General features: G+C 37.2%; 1 protein-coding gene across 4 annotated transcripts in view; it reads right to left on the bottom strand.

Annotated features, from left to right (window-relative positions):
- Nucleotides 1-98: 98 nt before the first annotated feature.
- PLEKHG4B (pleckstrin homology and RhoGEF domain containing G4B) overlaps nt 99-17,521 on the bottom strand; it is a 62,763-nt gene continuing 45,340 nt past the window's right edge. For 3 of the 4 annotated variants that reach the window (XM_062569769.1, XM_062569773.1, XM_062569770.1), the window contains 9 exons: nt 14,036-14,288; nt 12,245-12,334; nt 11,904-12,128; nt 11,148-11,318; nt 10,161-10,341; nt 7,101-7,217; nt 6,500-6,769; nt 5,707-5,918; nt 99-801 (listed from right to left, as the gene is read on the bottom strand). In XM_062569769.1, coding sequence (XP_062425753.1) covers nt 796-801; nt 5,707-5,918; nt 6,500-6,769; nt 7,101-7,217; nt 10,161-10,341; nt 11,148-11,318; nt 11,904-12,128; nt 12,245-12,334; nt 14,036-14,288 — 1,525 coding nt within the window. In that variant the 3' untranslated portion in view covers nt 99-795. The remainder of the gene's footprint in view (nt 802-5,706; nt 5,919-6,499; nt 6,770-7,100; nt 7,218-10,160; nt 10,342-11,147; nt 11,319-11,903; nt 12,129-12,244; nt 12,335-14,035; nt 14,289-17,521) is intronic. The other variant, XM_062569772.1, reaches the window with a different exon arrangement.

Genomic DNA, 17,521 nt, shown 5'->3' with positions numbered 1-17,521 from the left:
GTTGCAGAGGGTAATAACAAATGTAACAGATAGAAGTATTTCATTTATTGTTTTTTTAAAAAAGAATTATGAAAAAGTTTGAATAAAAAGTCAAACTGTCTTCCCATGCAAATAAGCAATAATGTTTTCATATATAAAATGGTTACATTTATTTCATTTTTTTTACCTCTAAAAACGCTTCCTTACTCTAATAACAATCCAGGTTACATTATAGCAGTACATCTTGAACTTTTAGAACAATTAGAAGACACTAGGTAAGTAGATTATAAATTGTGCATATATCTTAATAACTGGCCATTTAAATTTTGAAAGGCAATCTATATTTACAAACATTTCAAGCAGTTTGTGCGTTTTTCTTTTTATACAGGAATCAGTTATTTAATGCTGTTTTCAACATTTACAAAATTGCACAAAATATAGCAACATCTACACCATCATCTGCTATATATGAACCGCAGGTTAAAACAGAGGAAAAATGCTTAACACCTAGACAAATCTTTCTTCTTACAATTATTTAACTGAAATCAGTGATGCCTTTCATCTATTTGAAGGCAAAATGAGACTGTTAAAAAAAAAAAAAAAAAAAGAAAAAAGAAAAAAGCTTCCTCAGAATGGCCATTTAAAACTATTTAGGATTTTTCTTTTGCTGTTGATAAAATATTCCATAATGGACTCACTTCAAAATAATTAAATCTATGAAGTTTGGCAGGGCTTTTTCAAAGCAAAGCAGCGGTGGGATTATCTGGAAAAGCAGGGTCAGCACCACTTGAAAGAAAGTCTTCACTGTCATAGGAATCAGAGCTGTCAAAACAATTATTACATTAAACATTTAGTATCTTATTTTATTTAAAAATACATAGCAAATCACTTAAAAATTTTTAGCTTAAACTAGTGTTCATGATAATTTAGCATTCAAGGTATACTAATTTTGTGCTCAAATGTGGAAATACATAACAAATTCATTTTAACAGAACAGAATAATTTTTCAGTTACTATAAAATATATCATAGCTGAGTAAAAAGTGCTTATACAGAAAAAATATATCTATCAGTTGCTATGGAAGCACTCCTGGGTTAGATCAGTGTGGGATGAGGGCACGAGAGAATACAGGTAATTCATTACTTTTGCACAAATCTTGCCATTTTATACTGTTTATATTCAACATTCATTGGCATAGTTACATAAAAACAGAATTCAGAGGTTTGAGTTTAAAGATGCAGCTCTGGCACAGTTGTGGGGAAAAAACAGAAAGGGCTGATCCATTAAAAATGAAAGGAGGACAAGAAAGGATTATAAAACTATTTATCAAATATAATGAATAAATTTTATTATATACTATATATATTTAACTATATATTTAATAGAAATAATGAACAAAGTTCTTTCTAGAGTCACTATAGAAAAATATAGAAACCATACACAGACACTGAGATCAACAGCTTTAGAGAGAGTTTAGAGGAAGGAAGGCATGACAGAACTGATGATATTTTTGGAATTTTCCTGCCCAAAAAACTCTGATGCTATCAACACTTTCCAGAAAATTTGCCTTAACACTTATCACTTACATTTTATTTGAGATATTACAAAAACGACCATCAAAATTCATTTTAAGAATTACAGAGGTTTCTTGCATGTTGAAAAGTCAGCTTTTGAATAAGACTATGTGGTACTCAGGATGGAAATATTCAGACAATTATGTTGAGCAAAATGGTATGACAATGTTTTAAAATTCTCACAATAACACCATATTAAAACAGTGCCATTTCAACCCTCCCTTTTTTGGTGTGTGTGTGTGTCTGTGTTTTGGGTGAGGATTTTTTTTCCAGTTCAATTTAAATGCCTTAAATGATCAATACATTTCTTTGGCTATGCAAGAAAATGCCATGGATTCTTTCTCCCAGCAGGCAACTACCTTTGCGCAGACACAGAGTAGCTGTAGCCCATCGTACATGTCCATTGTTGGGCCCTACAACTAGAAAGGTGACCTTATCCCGGGTTCTGCGTCAGCTCCCGCAGCTGAACAGCTCCTCTGGATGCCACCTGCAGGTAGTGCAGCACCCTCGTAGAAGAGCTGCTGATGGGCCTGGGAAGCAGGAGGGATGCAGCGGTGCAGTGCCACAGGCGTTATTTGCTCCTCAACAGCATGCGCACCTCCCACCTGGACAACTTGGCCTTCCACATCACCCGAGCCTGGCAACCTTCCCCAGCTTCAACAGTCTGATCTAGTCCAACCAGGTATTAAGTCAGAAGTGCACTTGCACCACTTTTTCTGCTTATTCCTTCAGTGCAAACATCTTTGCTTAAAATTAAGTACTTGAAAGATCTGTCTGTACATAACTAATGTATGTGCAAAACAGAGAACAGGTAAAAACACTCTGCTCTGCTTTATATCACAAGGATATAATACCCTCACAAAGAGGGTATAATCCATGCTATCACATCATTTCATGTCATTTTATAAGCAGCTCCTGAAACAAGCTGCCGTGTAAGAGTGACAATGGTCCAAAAAAAAATACTGGCCATTCAGTGAAATAAATGATTTTTACCAGGAGGAGGTAGACACAACCTTTCCACCAGACTATGCCTTACCAAAAATTTTAGAGATGACTCAGTTAATGTTTAAAAAGCTCTTCTAATACTGTTATAGCATACAGAAAATTCTCCCATGCTGCTATTTATTTGGCTATTTTAAAATTAACATGGCAGCCAGCAGACTTTTTCTTACTATTATGATTCCTCTGTCATTCTAGTACTAACAGAGAAAAATACTTACTTAGTCATTTATGCCCTCAGTCAGATTCCTGCTGAGAGACAAAGCACATGAGAGGCTTCGTTCTGATGGGAAAGGGAGGGCAATAGACTTAAAGGCAACATTACTGCTTAGTAGGAATGACCTGAGCATGTTCATGTAGAAAAAGCTCACAAGAATCTTTTTTGGCATAGGGGTTTATCATGTAACCTTCTCTTGCTCATGGGATGGTTACAAAAGCATTTCTAAGCACTCCCTTCTTTGCAGCCACAGGGCTGTGGTGTCCTTTGGTGCCACAGGAGGAGTGTAATTGGTGTCTCAGGACAGCAAGTCTCTTGACCAGGAAATTTCCCCATTTCTAGAAACATGCTCCTTTGACATAGTAGGAGAAGCAGAGAGATAAAAACACCTCAGCCAAAAAGCAGAGTCACTTTGAAGAAACATATAAACCTCAATGTGTACAAAAGTGAATGCCAAGCTCCACACCACTGCCACCTCAAATTTACAGGACTTCTGTGAACTAACACGTGCAATGCATGCCACGATTTGGCTGGAGTAACTCAAATGCAGTGGTCGTGATTTCACTGCTGGCTGGCTGGCCGGCCGGCCGGCCAGGAGAGTTAGTTTACATGGATCACTGCTGATGCCAGGAATGGAGAAGGATCCCACAGAGCAATCTCTGGATACAGACTGCACAACGGACTACTTGAATACAGTATCTCTGCCTTGGATCCATGTTGGCTGGCACACTAGCCTCGGTCTAATCCAAAATGAAGGGCTCCAGGTATATGCAACAGAAATCTACTAAAGCTTTTTACAAAAAAACAAATTTTACAAGTTGGGAATAGCAACATTATTTTACCTACACATATGACTAATGAAGAGAATCTGCCTTAACATTGTGCCTTCCTATCTCCTTACATAGTATTATTCTTTGTGATAGTAATGATTTCTTTTACTTTGCCTACTTCCTTGAATGGTTTAGAAATGCAGACCCTGGCCACAGTCACATTTGCATGCATGCAAACATGTAATATCTTTCCACTGCAGTGCACTCACTCACTCAGAAATTCCAGTACTGAGATTGGCAGGATTGCATTTCTGGCTATCTAGCCAGACGCAGAGAAATGCTACTACACAAACCTGTATCAAACTGTAGTTAGAGGGTCAATGTCCGTTTTGACTGTAAATTCATGGGCTTGTAGGATTCAGGAGTCATATTACATCATCACACCATATACTTTATTTATCCTCACAAAGACTTGCAAGCCTCAGGGGAGCCAATACTATGGGGCTATAAAATGGGATTATACTGCCACAAAGGTCCTTGTGGTAACATAGATTTTTATTACAGACTAAAAAAGCCTGTGCCTTACTTTAGAATTCACATATAAGGGAATTAACTTTAAAGTGTTAATTGCTTTGACTGACTAGTATTCACTTTAGCATCATTATTGACTTCCCATTTGTTTCAGCATTTTAATTAATATTCATTATGAACTGTCTTGTTAAAACCACTGGTATTTGCATTAACATTAGAGCATTTGTTATGTTCTGATTAACTGAGAATCTCCTTGCAACCATATGACATTTAAGCTTTGACCTACTTGGGGGCACATCCTATTGGATGGTATCCCATTTTGCTCTCTTTTGTAACTATAAATGTCCAGTAGTATAAATAGCCATATTCTTTACTTGCATACAAAAGTTATTTGAACGATACATGTAGATCCACAGGCAGAAATGCCTTGGCTCAAGTTCCAGTTTCTAGGAGGAGTTGGTGGGACAGAAAATAAACCCAACACTACTCTCTACCTGATGACAGGCTGTAGCAGCTGTTGAGAAGTGACTGCCCATTTAGCATTCAGTGTTTTTATCAGAACTGCTGTTCTGTGTATTTACGCACAGATGTGCATGTGTTCATGTCTTTCGTAACTGGGCACTTTCATAAATTCTCCTTCTTTGAAAAGTCTGTCTATTAGCACAGAGTGCAGTGCTGTCAAACAACTTCAATTTAGCCAGGAGATGCATCGTCTCAACACTTCTGCTAAATTACAATTAGTACCAAAATGTTTTATTCCTGTTACAATTTCTCAACTGTTTAAAGCAAATTCATGAGCACAGATTCTGCCATCCTCAAACTGGCCATGCACTTCTGCCATGAGGAGTCTAACTGAAATAAGTATATGACCATTCCCAGAAAAAAAAAAAAAAAAAAAAAAAGGGGTGGCAGAATAGGGCCAATAAAATAACTTAAAATGTTGGCACTCATGTAATGGATCACACCATGAATTAATGTAAGATATATTACATTTTGTTACTCAAGCAACTTACCTTGTACTCAAGCAGGTCACTCAGTGCACAAATGTAATTGAAGGTAGAAATTTTTATCAGTGAATTGTTTAGGTAAATTTAGTTAGACAGAAGAAAAATGATTTGAAAACTGCCTTAGCTGGACTAAAATTTCCAATTTCTTCAAAATTGACTCTAAAAGAGGGGTTTTAAATCTATCAACAGTAGAAGCATAAAATACTTAAAAATAAATTAAGCTGTAAAGTACATTATAAAGTAAGTCACTAAAAAACAAAGCCTGTACATACCTAATACACATGCATCACAACAGATAAAAATGCACTGTTCTGCTTTATATCACAGTGAGAGCAATTGATGATAACGCATCATTTCATGTCATTCTTATAAGCAGCTCTTTACTTACACCAAATTATGTCACCATTACAACACAAAGCAAAACATGGCAATTTTGATAAACAGAAGAAATTAAAACACTGCAGACATGCAAATGATTGAGTTCAGCATCCCATGGAGAGCAACATGACATCCCTAGAATCTGGACTTTCAAGAGACCTGGGCATTTGTTTAATACTGGCATGTTTCTAAGATGACATAAATACTCTAAGACAGAAAGGCTGGCTTTTTGCCAGCAACACAGTACTTACAGCTGTAACATACTGGCTGTTGTGCTTTGATCTGGAATTCTTCTCAGGAAGAACAGGAGACATGCACTGTGAGGAATATTTGGAAATAGCACTTGAAATACCTTCATCCAAAAACGTCTCTGTAGGAAGATGGGACTCAGAATGGGCAGAAGTACTAAAACCACTCAGACTTTCACCTGAGGTGCACTGAGATGATTCTGAACTCTCTGTGACTATGAACAGGAAAAAGCACAAAAAAGGAAATGCATTGTAAATTAGCACAAACTACATCAACAACACAGGAAAGTAAACTCCCAGATTCCAAAACCTTAAGACCTTTATTGTCCCAAACTAAACATAAACCTCCAAAGATAATCTAACTGGAGGTTAGTAACATAAAAGACAATGTCTTTGGACTTACATTATTTACCCATTTAACACCACAGAACACTGATGAAACACTGTTATTACAATATGTCTACTGCAAAAGCCAAATATGGAGGGATAGTGATGGTTTTTGAAAGGAGCAATGACATGCTGCTTCAGGAGTGACATGAGGATCATGTTACCAACTCTGCCCATGTCTGAGCAAGTGATGCCTCTGGAGTTCACCAGGACTCTCTTTGTTGCTGCTGCTACATAATATATAGTTAATTGAAGCAATGATAAAACTTAAAGTCAGAAATCATAGTTCGAACACATAGTTGTGCTACTCAGTGTCTCCAAATGTGTCCCTTAACAGATATATGCAGCAATCTGAACAACTTATCATGTGAAAAATATCCTTCTCAGCAAAATGCTGAAATCTACTTACTCATTGAAGGCTGGCTTCCCGTTTCCTGCTCCAGTTCATCTTCCTCAATGCAGTTTCTAACATCATATGACCAGTGGTAGAAGGGTAGCCCAAGCAAGCCTGAATGAGATTGGCTGGAGCAGACATGCAGGTTCAGCGAACCTAGAATAGATGAAGATGACTGGCTGCCGGAAGATGATGTGCTGCTACTAGAGATAGTAGAATGTGGTCTCTTGAATGGTGTGGAATGGTCAAATGAGGATACTGCTATTGATGCTCGAGATCTTGATTCTGTAAAAACAGGACACTTTGGACATTATGGAAAAAGCGTAGGGAATGTTATCTTAAAAACAAGATCAGGAACAACATTGAGAATTATGTTTGATCAAATATTATCTACTGCTCAAACCAATCTTAGTAAACTGAGACAAATTCTCTTCAGTTCCAGGGCTATCTTGCTGCTTTTCCGACAAGGGAAGAAGAAATGCAGTGATACATCCTACTCCCAACTTTATTGGAAAAGAAAGGCAGACTATGAAGTAATTATTCAAAGTTGTCTTCTGACCAGACCCAGATGCAGAAAAACAAAGTGTCTGTATGTCATGGATAATATACATCATACCTGTTCCCTTCATGAGGTAGTCAATTGCTCGGTTGCTTATAGCTGCTTCGCTGGGTTTGATATCCATGAAAGGTTTATTGCCTATTCCCATGGATACCATCTCTTGTATTCGCAGTTCTAGAATGGAAGTTTTATACACATAAATATCAGGCAGCTCTTTGAAGATTTACTGAAGAAATAGAATATCTTCATCTAACAGGTTTTTCCTATAGGTACCAACCGAATGACTTCCAGACATTTATCTAGTACAAAATAGCAGGATCAAGTCTTCCTGAGCCTCTTTGCTTTTAACGCTATTTTCCTTAGGATTATGAAAGAGAATTCAGGGATGCTGCTCCCCTCTTCTTGTCCTCTCAGGCCCATATGGTCACCAATACAACTGAATCTTTCACAGTTACTTCAGTTGTAATACAACTTGCTTTGTCATCTCTTAACAAGCTAAGGATTTCTCTTAAAGGGAAACAATATAACGATTTTCCCATTATAGCTTAGTCAATATTCAAGACATTAAGTTTCATCAATCAGCTAATTCGAATTTCAAAGCAGAAATCACCACCTTTGACAGATTGAAAGTAATACCTAAGAGTTAGGCTTGTACTAAAATGACATATTTCAGTATTTGTGTTAGAACAACTACCAAGAGGTAGTGATATCTCTTGGGCACTACACAAGAGGTCCTCTACAGAAAAATGAGGGACATGCAGGCCAATAAGCCTCTCAACTAAACCACAGAAACATTTTGGTGCTGTCAAAAAGCGGGCAAGAGAGGATGGTGTTTATTTGCCCTGGATTCCTGCCTGGAGCAAGGTAAATGCAATCTTGTCTGAAATCTCTGCCAGAAATAAAGAACAAGGCACTTCCTTCTGAATGCACAGCCAAGGAAGAGATGGCACATCCAAACGCACAGGGTCAATGAAAAGCTGCAAGACCAGTGAGACAGTAGGCAACTGCAGTTTCCACCTGAAAATGGTGGAAAAGTTGTCAAGCAGATCCATCCAGCATGTCTATACATTGTGAAGTGCAGGAGAGCTGGAGAAGAACAGTCACAAAAGTAGACTATTTGGAGTGGAGGGTAGGGGAACATGAGGGGCTCTAGATTCCCTCTGGAAATCACAGGGTGATCAGAGGTGAGATTTGTTTAGAGACTTGAGCTGTGCATCAGGAAAAGACAGACCTGACAACACTCATGGCAGAAGGTATTAAACTGGAAAGATTCTTCCACTGATGTATTTCTACTTTGGGAGTGAAGACGCTGCCAGGTTTTCTAGCCGCTATATTGCTATCGGGAATATAACAGCCCTAGTAACACACCAGCTACTACAGCTACTATATATATTTCGATGAGGTCTGGTTAAAAAGAAGAACTAATTTTTTTTTAAAAAAAAAGCTAATTTATCTACAAAATAAATTAGAGGAATCTAAAATATACTTCCAAAATTAAATTTATAATCACCTCCACTGAACAAGGGTACTGTAACACAAGTCACCAGAAGGTATACAGTTACTGATTTGCTTCCAATTAACATGCATAACAATTTCTTTGTGTCTATTTTATAGACAGATCAGAAAACAAGTTGCAAATTAACCTTTTAATCTTCACTAAACGTACACATAGTTCAGATAAAACAGTGATGACCACCAGCAGTGAAAAGAGACCTGACCATTTTCAAGGTAAGGAATCAGCATGACAATTTTTAAAGTGACTTTCAGTTAAACTACAGGACAGACACTAATAAAAACTGACCTTAGAAGATTTCTAAATGATCATAAAATGACATTTTTTTTGAATGAATAGTTATTTTGAGGAAGACACAAACCAAAAACAGATCAAGCCGTGTCTCACAAGGATCATGAAAATCAGGTCTTGCTCTGTGTGCAATGTTTCTGAGGATATACTGTGCTGACAAGGCTAGATAACCCATACAAATTAAATATTGCCCTGGATTATTTTCACAGAAGCATTTGTCACACAGGTGTCAGCTCCTTAAGAACATTCCTCAGCATTCTTTCCTGAGTGAAGTATTTAACTGCTGATAAACAGTTTCTTTCTGGAAAAGAATGGAATTTTTACTTTCTTAATGCTTATAAAGAAGGCCTAAAACTAAAGCATTTTTTCCCCATTTTCCTAACGAAAGCTTTTGTGTCTGAAGGGATGGAAGAGGAAGAAGTTCTGATTCTGCCTTTTTTTTTTTTTTTTCTCCTAAAAGACTGCAGAACAGCCAGGATTGAGAATGAATAAAGTTCTTATTTCTAAAATCATGGTGGCATTTCATGACACGTGTAAGATAACAGAAAACTAATCTATCAGTCAAGGAACTGGTTGTATACTGTGGGGTCAGATAAGCACCAACACTGAAGCAAGGAAAGTGGCAGGAGAGTAAAGAGGAAGATATAGGGCCAGGAGGCTCCCTTTTCCCTTCCAGAGAATGGAGTATTAAACCAATACGATTATCTTGCCTAACCTCAGTTTCAAATACGATACAGATTTAAAATCTCTGCCCTCTAGATGACAGGAGGGAGCATCTACCTTCCATACATGAGACAGTCAATATCAGGAAAGAACAAGCCCTCATGTGGTATTTCTAAAGTTCAGGTGCTTTCCTAACTTTTGCCAGTCTAAACATCTCTTCAAAAGAGGTCTTGATCAGATTACATAGAATCAAATAAAAGGTAACAGCCCAATTTCTAGTCCTGCAGCTTATCTTTTACAAGCTGCACTACTGGCTATGGCAATACTAAAACTAATCCTCTACTTTACACAGGTATCTGAAAGTGAACACCTTCACATATTTAAGCAAGGCATTTTAAAGTAGAATATCCCCCATACTTATTGAACACATTTAAGGTCCTACTAATATTTCTGAAACTTCATGAGAAAATGTATTGAGCCATAAATATTTTTGATTGCCATTTACTGTAGCTGTTTCCAGTGTGCCTTGTTTAACTTGAAGACTGCTGTTGGCTTAGGATATATAAGACCTATTTCACCGTGTGGGAGGTTAGTCTGCCTAATTAGAACAAGAAGTTACTTGCTGTAACACCTTTACAGATTTTGCATACCTCGATTCCTCATAGCCTGTCTCCAAAGAATCTTTCCTATGATATCAGTCCATGCAGTTTTAATTTCTGCTGAGTTTGCTTGAAGGATATATGTATCCTGGGATCTTCTTCTCCTTCGAAACCAAATTTCAAACCTCAGACCACTATCTCCAACATTTTCTGTCATTCCAATTTCAGCAGTCTGAAAGACAAAAACAATTCAATGTTTATGACAAACAGAGCAGACTAATTTCCTTATGTCATTCACTTTAATTGAAAAACGTGCTCATCTTGATTTCTTGGCAATGAAGCTGTGCTTCCAGCTGACTTGCTTTCGCAAGAGTCAGCAGTTTGTCCTACTTATGTATAATCTTGTTCTAAAGAGTGTGAAAACATAGAAATGTTGTTGCTAGAAGACAGCACGCATCCTTTAATGATCAGAGAATTGCAGTCAGTTAGTTAAACTGAGTTTGTAACATAGGATGTAATAGCTGAGTCACAAATCTGCTTCTTCCAGTTGAAGATATATCAGCTGGCATCACACGTGCAAGATAAACTCCAGTTATGTCCTCAACTCACTACAGCAGTTTAAGCATGCACTTAGAGCTATGCGTATCTGGAAGAATGTTGGCAAACTAGGATCCACAAACAGTGGACATGCCTATATTCTTAATCCAGGTGATTACAAATTAGGACTTTGTATACTCCCAAACACTTGCAAATGGTAAGACACTCAAACATTTTGTGCATTTTACGCATTAATGACACATAATAGATCATACATATTTTGATTACTCAGAGTTTCTCCAGACTTTGAAAAAACAACTTACGTTTTTCTCTAGAACAATAATAACAAAAAAAAATGACTTGCAATGCAATTTAAGTGGGATGCTAGTCCCTTCACTCAATACTGCTAAGGAGAACACAGACCTGTTCATAGCATGCTACTGAGAAAGCAGGATTGCACATTACACACATTTGCCTAACAAGAAAACAGATTTAATTTACCTTGAATGACTGTTTGTACATATAGATGTCATATCCCCCATCAATCTTTTTTGTCTTGCTAAATAAGATGAGATCTTCAAAGAGGAAGACATGCCTCAAATATTTCTTCCTTCCACAGCAAACAATAAACTCATCCTGACATCGCAGTTGCCCTTGCTCTTTCAAATTGACCTGTTGAGAGAAAAGGACAAAGTTTTGACAGAGAAGAGAAGGTGGTAGTATTTATTTCACCAAATGCGAGGAAGAAGGAGAGGATAATATGTCTCCCCCAGAGGTGAAAATAAGCTAAGCTATAGGTAAATGTGGTATAACACTCTGGGGACACATTGCTCCAGATATTAATCCAGCACAGTTGCATTTGAGCTGCTGATTAAAACAGAGTAACGTGAATATGCTAGAAACACTTTCAGATCTGATCAGATTACTGAAAAGTTCAGGTGTCCCTTCATCATGCTCACAAGCAATTCAAGAGCCGTGCAGCCTGTCTTGGGGCTCTGCTACACGTCCTGCAAGCAAAAGCATTTTAGGATAGGCACTGGCATCCTTGCCACCACTTTTTTTCTTAATTATGCTGTACAGCACTGAGCACTCTGGGCTTTCAGTCCATGATGGGAGTCTTACAGGCCCCCAGAGCAGTACAAATCATAGGTAGTCCAACACTCTCGTTCTGTCTTGCCTAGTCATATGCTACCTTGGAGTAAAAAGTGCAGCAGGAAAGTCAAGCAAACAGCAAAGGAACAACTGAAGAATGCTTACATCACATCCTTGAATGGCATCCATAGCAAGCAGGTCATTTCCATGGCGCAGCTGGAATTTCACCATCTCCTCAGCAGCCCTCAGGTCACTGAGTTCCTGCTCCTGGGTCTTTGTACACTCCTTAATCATGTCCTTCAGTAGAAGTGCATACTTGCTCATTCTTTGAATGGGCTTCAGTAAATAGGAGGCCAAATCCATCTTATCACCCAGATTCCGTTGCTTGTTCTGCAGAAGTAACAGGAATGGGTAAGTACTCCTAAACTATATTTCCTAAACAGCTTTAAAATCAGTAAGTGATGATCATGCAATTTACATGAAGTGAGAAACTAAACAGTAATTACTTTAAAGAATGCATTTCCATGGCTGGTTAGCAAGGCATCTGACTGAGGTTTGTTCTTGCTATATAAAGCATACATGCCAAATTGTTCCTCCTAAAAAAAGTGGAGAAGATAGTTAGTTCCCTTCTATCATCAGATTTTTTTCCAGTTAAAAAAAACAACCAAAGATTTAGGGAAGATGCAAAGCAGTTAGAGTTCGCCTCAGCTTTCAGAAGCCTCCTTGTCAAGAGCATCACCAAACTGATGCATACCCCACTAATTCCAGTCAGCAGAAATCTATTAACTTTCTCAGACATCGTGGGACAGTTAGTACTCCAAAAGTGCTGGAGAAGGCAATGAAGTGAACATTCAAGACGAAAAATCTGAACAGGCCCAAAATTAAGCTGGAAGGACAATAACCACATCCAAAATAACTTGCATGCTGTCAGCTGAAACACTGACTTAAACTCAATGTTCATCAAAACTAGGTCACAGCCAAACCTCTGATAGAGGATTCTCTGCTATGCTTATTATTATATGGGGAAAACTTTGGGCTTATCAGGGGTCTTAAGCACCAATACTAGATGATTAGAAAGAGACATGGGGTGTAGAAGGGGCAAAAGATTGTGTTTTTTCCTTCTGATATAGTAACAAACATAGTGCAATGAGAGACTCCAATCAAACCAAACATGATGCTCAACAGGGAATGCAAACAGTAACCACAACTCCATCTTCTTTGTCAGAGGGCGTTGTTCTTTCAGTTGCTTAAATCATAACACTCTAATCACTCCAGGCATTTTGGAAGGTGCTACAAATTGTATAATTGCCTTGTGGACACGAAGTAAATATGAACTTGTGACTTCAGAAAAATAAACTTTTATGAAAGTTTATTGCTAATTTCTGCAGACTCAGCAATAATTAGTTTTGCTTTCATCCACTTCCCCCCCCCCCCAAAAAAAAAAAAAAAGAAAAAATAATTTGGGGAAAGAGTTGTGAGAGCAGGAAGGTGTGTTCAACATTTTGAGGCAAGCCTTTCAGCAAGGCAGGAAGCATCCTGATATAAATCAATATACTCTTGGCCATATCACTTCTCTGTATAGCTGCCACTGGGCAGAGTGCTGGGAAGGACCAGCACTTCAGCTAATCCATGTTTCTTTGCATGCCTGGTTCTGATTCAAGTATGAATGCAACTGCTACTCACGTTTCTGTACCTGTTTAGAAGAAGGTTATAATTCTCATAATTCACATTTTGCTCCAGAGTAGGCCAAAATCAAGATTGTACATAAGAAAGAAGAGTGACATGATATTTCGAACAGCTAAATACTTAATACTTGATTTTATGTTCTCTCTTTGAATCACTCTTTTACTGAAAAATGTCTATGCCAACAATTAAGCCAAAAAGAAGTTGGAGACAGAATCATTTACCAAATATCCAAAAACAATAGGCAAGCTATAAGGCCAACTTCGTACAAGCTCCATCTTAAAACTAAGTGTATAAAATCCACAGGTGTATCATACCTGCCACACACACACACTAACTTTCCCTACTAAAAAATCTACTGCATTAAGCACACATCCAGAGTAGATAAAGAAAATCCTCAACAATTTGATGCTTTGCCTATTAGAAACAAGTAAACATGGTCAGGAGTTGCACTTAGCTCTCTTTTGAAAGAAGGAATCTGCACTGTTACCCATGTAGTCCTCATTTCTCATGGTACAGCTTGAAAAACGTAATTCAGCCGATCCAACGGAGCTTGAAGTTTACTCAGAACGTCAGGCTTGAAGGACGTATCCTCCTTTGAGGACAATACTTACATGTTTGAGAAAGCAATGGCTGACACACAGTGGAAAATCTCGGCAGCGCTCCAGCTCTTTTAGGAAGTATTGGCAATGGAAATCATAGAGCTTCTCCAGGTTCCCAAAGATAGTGTTCCTCTTCCCGCGCAAATCCTGAGGTAAGTCAATTCTCTCCATTTCTGGAAAATAGTTGTTGATGATATATCCTAATGATCTAACATACTCCCTTTCTGTTGCGATCATCTCATCCATTATATGTTGTACTTTATTGCTGCAAGACAGAAACAACTACTTAAACACTGACAGGTTATTACAAGGTGTAATCCATTGATTACTGATTTTGCTTGCAATTTTTATTCATCTCTACTAACATCTGAAGAAAAAAAGGACCCTTGGATTCGCTGCTCAGTCACTTAAGAGATTGCTTGTCTTGGATTCAACTACAACTTCACAGTCTTCCTAAATGCAGCTGTTTTTCAGGGACAAAACAGAGGACTGGAGCTGGTCCTATGAAAATCAATTATCAGAAAAAGAAAGCAAGCAAAAACATTTGAGCCATGCTGAAAGTATTTTGCCATGTCAAAGAACCCATTATTCTATTTGGAAAGGTTTATTTTTTTCATTCTTCCATTTAAAACTGGAAACAGTAAAATTTATGGGATGATAATCCTGCATTCGAATTCTCACGATTTTCTTTAAACATGTTCTTCTGATAGGCTGTGACTTCCCACTGAAAAAGCTGTTCTTAAAGTTAAAAGTTAAAGTATGTGACCTTTCTCAAGCAAAGGCATTGCTACCACTTTCAGCAAAACAACGCTTGGCTAAAGAGTGTGTAGGAGAAAGTGAAGCAAGGAAACAAGCAAAAGGAGAGGTGATAGTGGAAAAAAGGGTGTGATTTTTGGTGTATGAAGGTATTTTGACAAGACTGAAACAAACCACATTTCACGGAGATTACACATTTTCTTTGGAAAATGAGGTCAGGAAATAAATAAAATTATACTTATGTCCAATAAAATTTCTTTAACATCATAGACATCATTTGCTGAAAACTGAAAGTATTCTAAGTCCCTAGTTACACAAATCAGAGAGAAAATATTTTGGTATTTTTGTAGTTTCTCATTTCCTCATAATAACAATTATTGAATGATTAAAATATACAGCAGTTTAAAATATTTCTGTATTCTTAACTATCCAAAAAGACTTTTTAAAGAGAATAATTTGTAAAATTATGTTAAATTATAAAAAGATTAAAAAACTATATAGATATTAATTATAACAAGAATTGCTGCTGAATAAACCTCTATTTTTCCCAACTAGGGAATATTTACTGCAGTTTTAATACATGGTTGAGATAACTTGCAGGAAGCAAAGACAGAAATACTTATATTGTTAATGTATTTCATTCACGAATCTAAGTCTTAAAGAGATCAATTATCAACTTAATTGATATTTTTTGTTCAAAAGGGGAAATGTCTTTTTCAGTAGCTCTAGAAATCAGATTAATCTGAGACTTCACTCTCTGAACATTTCATTCTGAATCTGAATTTGAATCTTACTTTTGTGGTCACTTCTTCAGCAAAACACCAAAACCAAAATCCCACACCCAACAATCAGAACATTTCTGATGATGGGGATAAAACAGGGGTTCTAGATGAAAATGCTAGTTTATTGTACTGTCTTACTTTCAATTTCCACTACACTTTTTATCCATGGATGAAACTCTGCCCTATGGCCCTTAGTTCCTGCCTGTTTGAATGCTCCTGCATCTGAGCCAGCAAGTAGCTCATCATTTGAGTGAAAACAGTATGAAAGCATGGAAAGCATGTTGTACAACATTGCTGAGCAGTAATGCGCTACTAATAGCTGAAAAATGGAGCAACACCAAAGTCTGTCTGTGGTGGGAAGGTTGAAGAGGCTTTTCCCTCTTTTGCTTTAGCATAAAAGTTTTCCTTATAATTTCAAGAAAGCTGTTTAAGCCAATTAAGCCAGAAATCATCATAAGAAATCACCCTTGGGACACAACATGCATACTCTGCACGTAATTCCCATGTGATGGTCACTGAACACCTCCCCAAACTGCTGGCCACCTCCTGTAAGAGAAGGATGCACAGCTGCACAGAAGCCCTATGCTCTCCCTGTTCACGAGAACCTAAGGATTTTGCAAAGGATTTTTCTAGACAAAAATTCTAGCTGGAATTGCAATCAATCTCAAAAGCTCAGGATACTGACAAAGGAGTTAAAAAAGTAAGAAAAACAAACATGAAACTAGAACCTACGGGCTCAACTCCCTGCTGATGCACAGCATGCACAGGTCGATACCTAAAGTCAACCCTGAAAGACACTGCTGTGCTTCCAATTCAGTTACAGCCATTTAAATAGGCTTTATCTTGCTACCCTCTCCCTTGATTCCCTGGCACAAAAGAGCATCTAAAGTAAAAGGAAATTAAGCTACACTTCAGAGAGAATCTTGTAATACAAGTTTTAAAAACTACAGAGGAAGTTACTGATTTTGATAGATCTAAGGCAATCTTCAATTTTGCTTCTACTATATTACAAGGACAATGAAAACTACTGTAACTCATACTAGCCTAAGATGTAAAATCAATCTTTACATATAAACCACCACATTATAACTTCATGCTAAACCAACTATCTAAACCAACACCTACGCATACAACACAAAGGTCTTTTGCCACAGACAATTACGGCTTCCCTACATGTAGACTATTTCAATAGCAGGAAATGCTGAATACACTTATGCTTGAATTTGTATTCCACAACACAATTATCTTGTTCTGTTTTGTCCAAATATACATTTGAAAATGATAAAGAAAAAGACATGAGACTTTTATTGTGGAATTAAAGCATCAATTATGGAGGCATTTGGAAATATATTTTACTTAAAAAGAAATAATTTTCACATGCACATACACCCTTACGTATGCAAGTAACTTTGTTAATCTGCTTCTTAAAGAGTTGTTATAGCAAGTAGCAGTTTCAGCTGCATATTTACAGGAAAAGGCGTATCTTTGTCAAATTGCCATAAAAAACTTCAAAAGCCTGTGGCTTTTGATGCTTAACCCTCTGATCCATCTGATGAGATTTTAAAATGGACAGCTACATTTGCAAAGAGCTAAACACAGTTCTTTATGTTTGCAGGAATGATAATTACACAGGACAAGTAATGCTACTGATCCGACAACAAGTCATAGATTTTGTAAAGTTTAACATGAAAAGTAGACCCATCTTAAGATTTATTTTACAGGAGAATAAAGTAAAACAAATCTTTATGAAAAAATGATACAATTAAATTACAAAAAATGAATAGTCATGCATATTAGGTGAGGTTGCTATGTTTCACCATTATTAAAAGTAGCACGTACTGATTTATTAAAGGAAAGAAGACACACAAACTCCTCCTAAATCACTGACTCCCATATAAAAAATATCACATAAGACACTCACTTCTGCACAAACTAACAAATTGTGCTTTCCAGAAGCACA

This window comes from Rhea pennata, chromosome 2, assembly GCF_028389875.1.
Source record: "Rhea pennata isolate bPtePen1 chromosome 2, bPtePen1.pri, whole genome shotgun sequence".
NCBI lineage: Eukaryota > Metazoa > Chordata > Aves > Rheiformes > Rheidae > Rhea > Rhea pennata.
This window is presented reverse-complemented; position numbering and strand designations above follow the sequence as displayed.